At 40.1% G+C, this 13,526-nt stretch overlaps 1 protein-coding gene across 3 annotated transcripts in view; it reads left to right on the forward strand.

Annotated features, from left to right (window-relative positions):
• TNRC6B (trinucleotide repeat containing adaptor 6B) overlaps positions 1-13,526 on the forward strand; it is a 239,552-nt gene that overhangs the window by 66,963 nt on the left and 159,063 nt on the right. For all 3 annotated transcript variants that reach the window (XM_069489869.1, XM_069489870.1, XM_069489871.1), the window contains exon 3: positions 3,778-3,866. In XM_069489869.1, coding sequence (XP_069345970.1) covers positions 3,822-3,866 — 45 coding nt within the window. In that variant the 5' untranslated portion in view covers positions 3,778-3,821. The remainder of the gene's footprint in view (positions 1-3,777; positions 3,867-13,526) is intronic.

Below are 13,526 nucleotides of genomic sequence, written 5' to 3' on the forward strand. Positions count from 1 at the left end.
CTGTCCATCTTTCCTTCCTTATATGAGGTATAATCAGAAACTTCTTCATTTCCATTTCCCCTTTGAATCACCTATGTAAGCCTAGCACTGGCAACTTAAACATAGAACTTCACTGATTTTGTATTGCATTTGTGTGTTTGAAATTCAGCTGCTTTACAGCTAATATGCCGCAAATAATTGTTCTACTTTCTAATGTCTAAAATGCCTGTAGGAAGAAAGTCTCTTTTCTCTGAAGTGTAATCTTTACCTCAGCCACGCCTGCTTAGGAAAAGCTGCGCTGGCATAATTCAAGGTCAGGCAGCAGCCTTCTGTACACTGAAGCCACCCAAGCCTGCTAATGCCCTGTTCCCTTTGCTGAGGCCAGCACAGCTGGCATTTGCTTGCTAGGCCAGAGTGGCTAGTGTATGCTGAGGCCACCTGTAGAGCCGACGTTTAAATGAGTTTTCAGCCACCACGACCACCGCCACCCCACCATCGACTATGGCTTGTTTCTTGATAAGGCTTGCAAAGCCCCTAGCCTTTTGCTAAGGCTGTGTGCCTAGTGCCTGCAGCCTTGTCACTATAGAAACAGCCATTTAACTGAAGACAAAGTTGCCATAACTACAGTTACTGCTAAGGTCAAAATACCATGTGGCCTATGTTTTATGAATCTTTAATTCAGCCTCAGTGGTTAAAAGCTAGTGCACAACTGTAAAAACAACAGTAAAAAGCCTAACATAAGCTTCTACAAGAAAATACTTTTTCCCCCTTTAAAGTCCAAGGCCCCAAATCCTGGCCTAAACAGAAGCCTCAAAAATTCCACATGTATTTTACTCCCTTGAATTTTGCTTTATGCCTGTTCATCAAGATTTTAGTCCCATGCACCAGATGTTAAGGTCTTTGAGACCCAATGAATAGGACTGTCCTTCCCTTGACCAAGTTCTATACAAATTGAGAAATAGGATAAAAGAGGAGGGCATTTGGGAGACCAAAATACGGACTCTATTACTAATAAAGCTGTATTGGAGAATGTGACTTACATCTACAGGCAAGTGAACTTAACACTGAACCTCAAAGTTCTCCAGACTTACCTAGTCATGGATAGTTGTGAGGGTCCTGCATTTATGGGTGCAGGAGCAGAGAAGCATGCTCCCCAGGGGCAGCTGGCTTCCAAAAGGGAAAATGAGAAGGCGCTGAGCTCCACATACCTGTTTCTCCTCTTGCATTCACTATTACGGTAAGATCCTGTACTTCCGCTGGGGGTAGTGTGTGAAAGGGAGAGGGACCCAGGGTGAAAACTCCAGAGAGGGAAAGAAACATTCCTCTTTCACAGCACATTCCAAGGGAAATGGCCTAGAGGCCAGTGGGGATGTGAGCCTAAAGGAGAGTAAGAATTCGGAGTAGAGGATGCTTTGTGATTGGGGATCAGCATATACTTACTAAGTACCTATTATGTACCAAGTGCAAATACACTATCAGTTAATACTCAGAATAACTATTATTCCCAAGTTTCAATAGGGAAACCGAAACTGAGTCAAATTGAGTAATTTTCTCAAGATCACATGTCAAATAAACTTTCAGGTCTGTCTGACTCTTCAGTTACAGCTACAGCTATCTGTCCAGATTCCAGTCACTGCTCCCTGCCCCTTTGGGCCTAGCAATGGTAAGGTTCCCCTGTTGCCAGCCTCTGGGTGGTTTAGTAGCCTTTGTTGGTTTCCCTTAACTATTCTACCCTAATAAATTGGAAAATCGAGGGCTGGTAGTAGTAGAGAAGGTAAGACTTAAGTGCCCACTTAACAACAAATGGATAGGATCTTGTTGGGAGATGATGGATTTTCAGAAGTGAGCATAGGGGCAAAAGTCTTGGTTAAAGCCTAAAAGAGGGGGGCAGTAGGGAGGGTCGGGGAGGATAGATGATAGAGGTCAGTATTGGGCACAGAGGAGTCAGTGAGGGGAAAGAGCAGTGACTGTCAGAGAAGGGAGGACTAATTGAGCCAGGCAAGTCAGGCCAGAAAGAGACTTGAGAAAAATGGAAGACCCAGATAAACAGGAGAATCTAGAAAGGATAAAAGTAAAAAAGCTATAGTTGAAGGAGAAGTCGGTGAGATGGGAGCAGCGGCCTTTCATAGAGAAACACAACCACTGCCAGCCTTGCTTCCTCTACTGCCCTCCTGCCTCCTGTCAGTGCCTCACCAGCTTAGCCCAGCCAGCAGCCAGAAGGTGAGAGAGCCCAGTGATGGAGTCCCTTGGGGCACACGGTCAGGTAGAGAAGAACAGAGCGTTGATCTGAAGGGGCAAGCGGACAGTACGCAGCGCTGGACCCAGGACGGTCCATGCGTGTGGGCCCGGGAGCGTGAATGGAGTTCCAAGGTGTCTTTCTGGTTCATATGTGCCTATGATGCATTGTCTATGAAAGCAGTCTCTGTTTCAGTAAAGTAGGAGAACTTAAAGATACTGTGAAGCAATTTGCATACAAAACCTTTCTGGATATGTTATTGAGTTTTTCAAATGCTATCAATTTTTATAGAAAGAGCAATTTTGGGGGGGGGACACAACTATCATAAACAGGTGAGGGACAAAATCAACTAGAAAAAGCCTGTTTCATTTGCTGTGAACATCAGTTGTGTGTTTTATAGTAGGAGCGGGCAATGTTGATTAATCTGGGAGTGAGTGAATGGATGTCAGTTGAGAGGTAGCTATACTGATTTTACATTTCACGTCACAGAAATATATGTTTGTTCCCCAAAACCCTTGTTAGGTGAGCACAGTAGATCTTTTGATAACCTTTTCAGACAAGGAAACAGCTTCCCCGGAAGTGCCTTCTTGGCCTAGGTCTTGTGGCTGATTATAGAGGAGCTTGGATCAGAACAGATCTCCAGGACCCCGATGCATACCTAGATTTCTCTTGCACACCAAAAAACATACACCACGAGCATCTTTTTACCGTGTATATTTTATAGGTATGAGCCTTCTAAAGTATTTGACAGGTTTGTAAATATTCATACCTGTATTACAATGGAGATTTGTGTCAGTTTGAGTAATTATTCCTCAATAATTACATATTTAATGAATTCATGAAAATGTTGCATAAGTTTTTAGTAATTTCTTTTTGGCACATTTTATTTCGTAAAATTTTAACAAACTTTTGTTTGGCTTATTTTAGTCTAAGGGGAAAAATTATTACTTTTTATTGTCTTGCCTTGTATGTAGTAGCCTAGTCTCATATAAAAAGAAATTAACTGATATTTAGTTTATTAAGCATATTTTCTTTTAAAAAAATGGGATCCACCATTAGAGTGCATCTGAATAATTTCAGTTATAAAAAAACCAAGAATGTTGAACATAAATTGTAAACCCAAGAAACCTGGCCAGTTGCAATGGCCTTAGCCCAGCCAAGACAGGGTGACCTGCCGCAACGTAACAGCTGGTGCACTGCTTTGCTTACGGGCGTCCTTTGTTGCGGGTTGGTGTCTCCTGTAAGATTTTCACCATCATCTCTGCCAAAAGCCAAATAAAATAGAAAAAGAAATTTAGAGCTATTAATATTTCAGTGCTACAAACCTTTCCTATCTTCCTCCCCCAAGTAGGGGAAGATTTCTTCCCTACCTCTCTCCCTTCCTCTTTCTTACCTAAAATGCATGTGTGTATACACACAAACAGCTAAGTTACTAAAGGTCATTGCTTCACGGTATTCATGGTCTTAGTGACAGAATTTCAGTCTAAACCTTGTAAAAAAAAAAAAAAAATTTTTTTTGCCCTGAATTTCTTACATATTTTTTCTCTTCTTACCTCTTTTAGGCAGTATTTGTGAGTTTCTGCAGAGTTTTGCACAGTCTGTTCCCATGCAAACCAATGAGGGAGAAGTATCGGAAGAAAGCAGTTCCAAGGTCAGTAAATTACTTAAAGGTACAAACAATTTGAGTAGAATTGAACAGTAGAGGCTGCAGATGAGTAGAGTGGGTATTTTGTTTTAGATGAATTTAGAAATTAGATTGATTTCAATTAGAGCCTAACCTAAGATTGAGAATATTTTTTTCTTCTCAATACACTTTTTTGATGCATGTGACAAATTTAAAACAAATTTTACTGAACTACCGAGAACTTTATGATTCATTTTTAGACTACTAGTACTCTATCTTTTAAATTTTATTATGAAAGTTATATATCCTTGTAAAAAATTAAAACAAATCTGAACTAATAAGATAAAAAGTAAAAGCCTGGTCCTTATTCCTGCTGCACACAGGTGGTTATTGATAATTTTTAGATACTTTTCTATTATAAATTTTTCAACAGTAATTTGTTTGGTTTGGTTTTTCAGTCTGAAGCTGAAGGAATATTATCATCGAAGCCTATATATAGATAGTTATCTGTGTGTTTATCTGTATTTCTGTTTATATCTGGCTCCGTGTCCTGAATTTCCCTGGCTCGTTCTCGACATGGTCACATGAGACCCTTAGTATCACCTTTACTTCCCTCTTTCTGCATTCAGAATTGTCTCTAGTTCTTCTCGGAGCTCCTGAGAGTCTCTCACATTGTCTCCTGAACAGTCCCCAGCACCCACAGCATTATCTGCCACTCTGGATCCACCAGAGGGGATCCTTTCCTGCTGCCACTGCTGCCAGGACTCTCTGTGGTAGGCTTGTTCCTCCGTCAGAGCAAAAGTGGGAAGGTGTGAAGCTGTCACCGAGAACCTCCAGAGTATCATGCCAAGTGGAAGAAGCCAGAAACAAAGGTCACATGTTGGATGATTCCATTTATATGGCATGTCCAGAATAGATAAATCCATAGAGATGGAGTGCAGATTGGTGGTTTCTGGCAATTGGTGGAGAAGGGGAGTGGGCAGTGACTGCTTAATGGGTATGAGGTTTCCATTTGAGCTGATGAAAATGTTTTGGAACTAGACAGAGTTGAGGTTGCACAATATTGTAAATAAAGTCAGCCCTCTATTTCTCTGGAATCCATGGATTCAACCAATTGTGGCTCAAAAATATTTGCAAAAAAAGTAGTCCCACAAAGTTCCAAAAAGCAAAACTGGAATTTGCCATGTGCCAAGTACTACATTAAATCCAGGAAAATAAAGTGATATGTAGGCCTTGTATTAGGTATTATAAGTAATCTAGAGATGACTTAAAGTATTCAGGAGGATGTGCATAGGTTATATGCAAATACTAGGCCATTTGATCTAAGGGACTTGAGCATCTATGGGTTTTAGTATTCATGGGGGTCCTGGAACCAATCCTCCATGGATACTGAGAGATAACTATATATTAAGTGACAATGAATTGTTTACCTTAAAATGGTTAATTTTATGTTATATGAATTTTGCATTGATAAATTATCAAAATTTTTTAAAAGGAAAAAATGTCACTGGATTCCCATTATACCAGTCTTTGCTGCCTGTCTCCCTCAGGCTGTCATGCACTGAGGTTAGGGGGCCACACCTTTCTCAGCAGCTCTTTTGTGCTTTGCCAGCCAGGCTTCAGAGAAGCACAGCTGGTGCCCTTGAGTCGCTGAGTACCTCTTGAAAACAACTCCTTTAGCTTCTTCCTGAATCCCTCCTCTATAGGACTATGATCTGGTCCCTGGGTGGTAGAGGGACAGACAGCATCCTGTCCTCTTGGTTTTTCTTTCCCATCTCACCAGATTTCTTTCTTCTTTCTGTAACCAAAGCTAAAGCCTCTAGACTTTGATCAGACTCATCTAGACCCTGAATCTCATTTAGATGAGTCAGAATCTGTGAGATATATGCACTGTAGGCATCTGCTTCAAACACACACAGAAAAGCACACGTACCCAGGACCCCCAGGATACAATATACCCTAGGACTTCTGAGATACACATACACCTTCCCCCAAATCCTAATTTATTAATTTATAGTACAGTATAATGTTAAGGAGCATTGGATTCTTGGATTCTCTGGCAAGTACATTTTCTCTCTAGAAAGCTAATTTGTGATTGGAAGATCCCTTGGTGAGCATGTAATTGGACCAATATAGACTATTTTATTTTGCCATAAACTCAGTTTCTACCTTCTTTTTGGAATTAACAAAAAAAGCTTTCTTGATTTTTCAATACTGAATAGCTTTTCTTTTTTTAATTTTTTTAGAGTCGGGGTCTCACTCTGTCACCCAGGCTGGAGTGCAGTGGCATCATCATACATAGCTCACTGTAGTCTCAAACTCATGGGCTCAAGTGATCCTCTCCCCTTAGCCTCCCGAGTAGCTGGAACTACAGGCAGCACTACCACACCTGGCTAATTATTTTTTTTCATTTTGTAGAAATAAGATCTCACTATGCTGCCCAGGCTGGTCTTGAACTCCTAGGCTGAAGCAGTCTTCCCACCTTAACTTTCCAAAGTACTGGAATTACAGGCATGAGCCACCGTGCCTGGCTAAATCCATTTTTTTCCAATGAATAATTCTGAAGCACATGTTATCATAGGGTAGAATAATGAACCAAAAAGACATAGTTCCTACTCTCAAGGTGGTTACATTTTAGTGGCAGACACAAATAAACAAATATCAATACAGACAATAATCATAGATGATGGTAAGTACTATGAAGAAAAGAAAATAAAGCGATGTAATAGAGGGTGGCTGGGAGGATAAGCATAGGCAAATCCAGGAAGGCCTCTTTGGGAAGGGGACATTTCAGCTGAGAGCTACAGGCGAGGGAGCCAGCTGTGTGAAGAGCGGGACAAACAATGTTGGAGACACAGGAAACAGCTGCAGAAGCCCTTGGCCTCTTCCAAGAACTCTCAGAAACCTGTGTGCCTGGTGTGGCAGGAGGTTAGAGAGAGAGACAGAGACTTCGCAAGGCCTCAAAGGCCACTATGTGCAACGTGGGCTTATTCTCTGTGCACAGGGCAGCCATTGAAGGACGTTCAGTGGAGGCCTGGTGGGGTATGATTTGTGTTGTAAGAAGTCGCTCTGGCTGTTGTCTGGAGAGTGGACTGGAGAGAGGCAGCAGCGGAGCCCAGTGAGAAGGCATTGATTGCAGCCACCCAGGCGGGAGAGAAGGGAGAGGGCTGTGTTAGTGTGGTGGTCCTGGAAGTGGAGGAGAGACAGACTTGAGGTGTATTTTGGAAGTAAAACTGACATGACTTGAGGATGGATTGGGATAGTTTGCATCATAGAAATCACAGAGAGAAATTTCAAGAAAGAGGTTCAGTCAGTAAATTCAGATGCTGCCAAGAAGTGGAGGAGGTTGATAATTGAGAAAAGGCATCTGGATTTGTTTAAGATCTAATTAAAGGGAAAGCAGATGAAAAAACTTTCTGGGGAGATAGAGGTGTTCTATGTCTGATAGGGGTGCTACAATTTATAATTACGATAAAAATGACAATTACAATGTTACGTATGTTATATCTGATGCCACTGTAAAATAATAATCAATTGGGGTGGAGATGTACATGTCAGAACATTGACAGCTGTTGAAGCTTAGTGATGGGTAAGTAGAGGTTCATTTGTATTTACTTTTATATGTTTGAAATTTTCCATAATAAGAAAGTTTTAAAAAAGAATTTATTGGCTGGGCATGGTGGCTCACGCCTGTAATCCCAGCACTTTGGGAGGCTGAGGCAGAAGGATTGCTTGAGCCCAGGAGTTCGAGACCATCCTGGGCAATGTAACAAGACCCTGTTTCTACAAAAAAAATTTTTTAAATAGCCAGGTGTGTTGGCCTGTGCCTGTAGTCCCAGCTACTCAGAAGGCTGAGGTGGGAGGATCCCTTGAGCCCAGGAGTTCAAGTCCAGCCTGGGCAACATAGTGAGACCCTGTCTATTAAAAAAAAATTAAGGATATTTCAATAAAGTATGGACTTTAGTTAATAATAATGTGCCAATATTGGTTCAATACTTGTGACAAATATACTAAGGTAAGATGTTAATAATAGCAGAAACTGGGTTTAGGATATATGGGAACTCTCTTTGCAATCTTTCTGTAAATCTACACCTGTTCTAAAAAATAAAGTGTATATATATATTTTAAAACTGCCACCATAACAACCTTTTATTATTTCTCACAATTCTGTAGTTGGCTGGGCTCAATAGAATAGTTCTTCTGTTCCAAAGTGGTGTTGGCTGGAGCTGCAGTCATCTAGAGGCCCATTTGGCCAGAAATTTCCAAAAGGGTCCCCTCGCATGACTGACAGTTGGTGTTGGCTGTCAGCTGGGAGCTCAGCTTCTTGACCCAAGTGTCAAGGTTCTCCTCCATATGACCTGTCTACATGCCTTGGGTTTCTTACAGCATAGTATGGTAGTTGGGATTCAAGAGGGAGGGAACATTCCAAGCACACAGAAGCTATGGGTATCTTAAGGCCCAGCCTAAGAAGTCACACAGCTTTAACTTCTTCCACATTCTGTTGAATTAAAGCAAGTCATAGGACCATCCCAGATTCAAGGCTAGGAGAAATAGATCACACCCCTCAATAGGAAGATTGGCAGAAAATGTGAGGTCATTTTTAATTGATCACACAGTGATTACAGTATTGGGTGCCAGGTTGAAGAGAAGGGCATAGCAGAGCCCAGATTATCTTAGGCTGAAGAGTTTCAAGAATAGGCAGCAGATTTTTAAAGCAGGGAAATGAGATGCACATACTACTATATGCTTTGCTCTGTTATAACTGGTGTTGATGTAGAAGATAGACTGGAACATCTATATCTTGACACTCAGATTCTTAAAGAGAACTTCATTGACCCACACCAGCCTTTGGACTGATTTCCACTGGATCTTGAGCTCTCAGAGTAGGAGAGCAAGAACCATAGATGAGGAAGTAGATCCCATGGAAGGACCTCTGAATTAGCACAGTGACTAGCATTCCTTGAGCAGTGTCCAGTCAGATCTGATGTCACATGTCCTTACATTTCTTAGCAAGGATGGATTAGAATGCTTAATTTCAACTCCACAGCCATTTCTCATTTTAAATTTAGTCTAATTTAGGTTGATATCCTAAATGAGTTGGTATTAGCTTACTAGTTGTAGAGATTCTACAGCTGTAGGCTTGGAATATTCATTTTTAAAGTGAAATCTAAAGCAGATAGGGTAAAAAATTGTCATAGAGCTGAGCAGTTGGGTATTTGTGATCATATTCTCTTTTTGTGTATTTAAATATGTGTAATAAAACAAAAATAAATAAGCTGTAAGGTTTAAAAATTGTAACTGTGGATTTAAGTGCCCATGTGTTTCTACTAACAACTACAAATAAATATTTACTGAATCAGGAAGCCAACAGTTTATCTATAATATTGTTTATTATTATCAAAGGTAACAAGTAAATTCAGTCTTTGTCTACCGAGAATAAAGTGTTCTGTTGATTTGCTTAACATTAAAGACAGTTAAGATGATTCAGACATAAAGAAAATACACATTAGTATTTGAATTATCTATTTTAATTGGTTTCATTGACAAAGTAAAGAATTGCAAGATCTGTTCTTAATATTAAATGCTCATTTAGTCAAGATACCTGTTACACAATATTCCAGGAACATGGTGATTTGTTTGTGTTTTGGTGGAGGATGCAGAGGAAAAAAGTTCAGACACCATTTAAAAAAGTCTTTTGCTTTATTAGTTTAGAGTATCTCTGCCTTAGACTGCATCTGCTTTAGTAAATTATTACAAGATTTCATTGTAAGAGCAGATTTGGAAAAGAAGCCATGCAGGACAAGTATTTTTCCCCATTTGTTTACATAGCTGGTAAAAACATAATTTGAGTTGGAATCTAGGTATGTCTGACTCCAAAGGCCATGCTAAGTTCAATAGTCCATCCTGAAGAAGTTATATGGCAGAGTAATCAACGTTGTTTATTTATGTCAGAGAAACTTCTTAGAAAAGTCACCTGGGGCAAGGTGTGGTGGCTTATGCCTATAATCCGAGCACTCTGGAAGGCCAAGGTGGGAGGATCGCTTGAGCCCAGGAATTTGAGACCAACCTGGGCAACATAGCGAGAGAGACCTTGTCTTTACAAAAAATAAGAAAAATTAGCCAGGCATGGTGGTGATGACTTGAGCCCAGGTGTTCAAGGCTGCAGTGAGCTATGATCATACCTATATGATAGAGCGAGACCCCGTCTCTAAAGAGAAAAAAAAAGTCACCTGGATGTAGAAGAACACCTAAGAAGGAAGAGGGTGCTTCATGCATGTTCAGAGCCACACACATTTCTGGAGAAGAGATGGTTGGAGCATCAGGATATGTATGTGTGAGACCCTGGAGATGAGGTTATAGATAGAATCCTGTGTGTGCAATGGGGTTGAAGGGTTTTAAGCAGGGTAGAAACCTGGTCTGACATGTGTTTTAGAAAGATTAGTCTGGCAGCAGTATGGAGAAATGATTACAAACAATTTAAAATGGAGACAGAGATGCCAGTTAGGAGTGTTCTCAAGAAGATCGAGATAGGCTTGACATCAGGCAATAACAGTGGATCAGCAGAGGAGGGGATTTATGGGGGAAATGTTTAGGAAGAATGGGATGGGGGCACTTAGAGACAAATCTGGAAAGAATGGGTTGGATGATACCAAGAAATATAGGAGAAAGAACAAAGTATTGGATGTAGATGTTATTTCTGTTGTTGTTGTTAACTGGATGTGGAGGGTTTGGATTTTCAAATACTGAGGGGCCTACAGGCAGTCCAGGTGAAAAATATTTAATAGGCATTTTGCAGCTCAGTAGAGAAAGCGAGGACATCAAGGTATCCATTTGGGAGTTTTCAGCTTATAGGAATAGATGGGACCTGGAAAATGAGAAAAGACCCGAGTCTAGAACTGTAAGGACTATTTCAGACTATGTGTCAGACTTGAGCATGCATAAGAATTAGCTTTCTCAGAAGTATTAATGAAACCAAAACAGACAAACAAAAAACCCTAGCAACTCAAAATACTATTATAAAAAACAAAAAACAAGAATTAGCTTGGGTGTTTATTTTCTCCTTTTTTAACAGCTTTGTTAAGTATATTTCACATACTGTAAAATTTACTCATTTAAAATATATAGTTCAATGGTTTTTAATATATTCGCAGAGTTGCACAACCGTCACTACAATCTATTGTCTCTATAGAATATTCTATTCTGGATGTTTCATATAAATAGAATCAAACAGTATACATTCTTTCTGTGTGAGACTTCTTTCAGCTAGCATAATGTTTTCAAGGTTCATCCATGCTGTGGCATGTTATCAGTACTTCAGTACTTTTTATGGCTGAATGATATTCCATTGTAGGGATGTACCACATTTTGTTTATACACTCATCAGTTGATGGATATTTTAGTGGTTCTCATTTTTTGGCTATTATGAATAATGCTGCTGTGAACATTTGTGTACAAGTTTTTGTGTGGACATATGTTTTCATTTCTCTTAGTTATATACCTAGGAATGGAATTGCTGCGTCATGTGGTTTATGTTTAACTTTTGAGGAACTGCCAAACTGTTTTCCAAATGACTACATCATTTTATATTCCCACCAGAAATGTGTGAGAGTTTGACTTTGTCCATATTCTCGATACTTGTTATTGTCTCTATTTTTTATTTTAGCCATTCTAGTGGATGTCAAATGCAGTCTCATTGTGGTTTTGATTTGCACCTTGCATTCTTTTTAAAGTGAAGATTCCCAGGCCTTACCCTGGACTTAATGAAACAGAATCTCATTAATTGGTATCTGGGATCTGTATTTTCTTTACAAGCATCCCAGCTGACTCCTGTGCAGATAGTAGGTAGACCACAACTGAACTAAGGGGCAGTCAGTGGAGGAAGAACCAGTGAATTATTTAAGTTCTCTTTAAGAGGTGAAGCACACATGGACTCCAGAGTAGGATTTCATCTGGAGAAAGAAGAAGAGACTGCCTTTGGAAAGGGCTAGAACAGGGGACCTCAATTTTTCACTGTGCCTTCACTTTATTTCTTTAAAAACGAGAGAAACTTGAAAAAAATGACAAAGCAAATATATTAAATCTGGGTAATGGTTATGTGGGTGTGTTTGTAATTTTATTCTCTGTACTTTTCTATATCTTAAAAAATGTCCTAACTTACAAAAACAGAAAATTCTGTTTTTGTTAAAGGGAACTTGTAACTTTAACATAATTTATTCTTGTTTCTGCCTTATAGAATAAGATATGATAAAAATGTCCTTCTAGTCTACAAACACTCTCTCAAATACATGAAGACAGTTCTTACATCTTTCATAAAAATCTTTATAGGTCATCTAGGACTGGTATGGTCACTTCTCAATTATCAGGGACTCAGACTTCTATTTTATTCTTCCATTTTTTTTTTTTTGAGATAAGATCTTGATCTGTCACCCAGACTAGAGTGTAGTGGCCTCATCAGAGATCGCTGCAACCTCAAACTACTGGATTCACGTATGCTTCTGCCTCAGCCTCCTGAGTAGCTGTCACTACAGGCCTGCCCCGCCATGCCTGGCTAATTTTTGTAGAGACGGGGTCTTGCTATGGTGCTCAGGTTGGTCTTGAACTCCTGGTCTCAAGTGATCCTCCCGCCTTGGCCTCCCAAAGTGCTAGGATTACAGGCATGGGTCACCATTTTCAATATGTTGCTTCCACCGAATGTTTTAAGATGGTTGCTCCAGCCCCAACCATCACATCAGTATTCTGTGTAGCAGAAACTAGAGAACTTGTCACTTCCCTTGAAAGACTTCATGGCAGTTGCATATTATATTCTGCTTATATCTCATAGACCAGAATTTAATCGCATGTTCAAAATAAGCTTTAAAGGATATTAGAATGTGTCAGCTAAAATTTTTGGCTCCATACTAAGCAAAAAGTCAATTACATTTTATCTCAGAAGTCAATCACAGGCCTGGCGCGCTGGCTCATGCCTGTAATCCTAGTACTCTGGGAGGCTGAGGTGGGTGGATTGTTTGAGCTCAGGAGTTCGAGACCAGCCTGAGCAAGAGCGAGACCTCGTCTTTACTAAAAATAGAAAGAAATTATCTGGACAACTAAAAATATATCCAGAAAAAATTAGCTGGGCATGGTGGCGCATGTCTGTAGTCCCAGCTACTCGGGAGGCTGAGGCAGGAGGATTGCTTGAGCCCAGGAATCTGAGGTTGCTGTGAGCTAGGCTGACACCACGGTACTCTAGCCTGGGCAACAGAGTGAGACTCTGTCTCAAACAAACAAAAAAAAGCCAATCACATTTTCCTTAACACCAGCGTTACACTAGTCTTGCCCATCCTATAGTTGTACAGTTGATTCTTTTGAACTTAAAGTATAAGACTTCACAATTAGGCAAAAATTATGAAAAGACTCATCTAGTAAGGGAGAGATACTGGAGCAACTGGATAACCTTGTGGAATGCATGAACCTCAACCCCTTTAACAGACTGGCAATACCAAGTGTTGGCAAGAATGTGGAACAAGTGGAGCTCTCATACATTGTTGGAAGGAGTGTAAAATGGTACAAGCACTTGGAAAACTGATTCACAGATTTCTGAATAAAATTAAACATATGTCTGTCCTATAACCTAGACATTCTACTCTTAGGTGTATACCTAATAGAAATGACTCATATGTTCACCAAAAGACATTATATGAGAATGTT

This window comes from Eulemur rufifrons, chromosome 16 (assembly GCF_041146395.1).
Source record: "Eulemur rufifrons isolate Redbay chromosome 16, OSU_ERuf_1, whole genome shotgun sequence".
NCBI classification, from domain to species: Eukaryota; Metazoa; Chordata; class Mammalia; order Primates; family Lemuridae; genus Eulemur; species Eulemur rufifrons.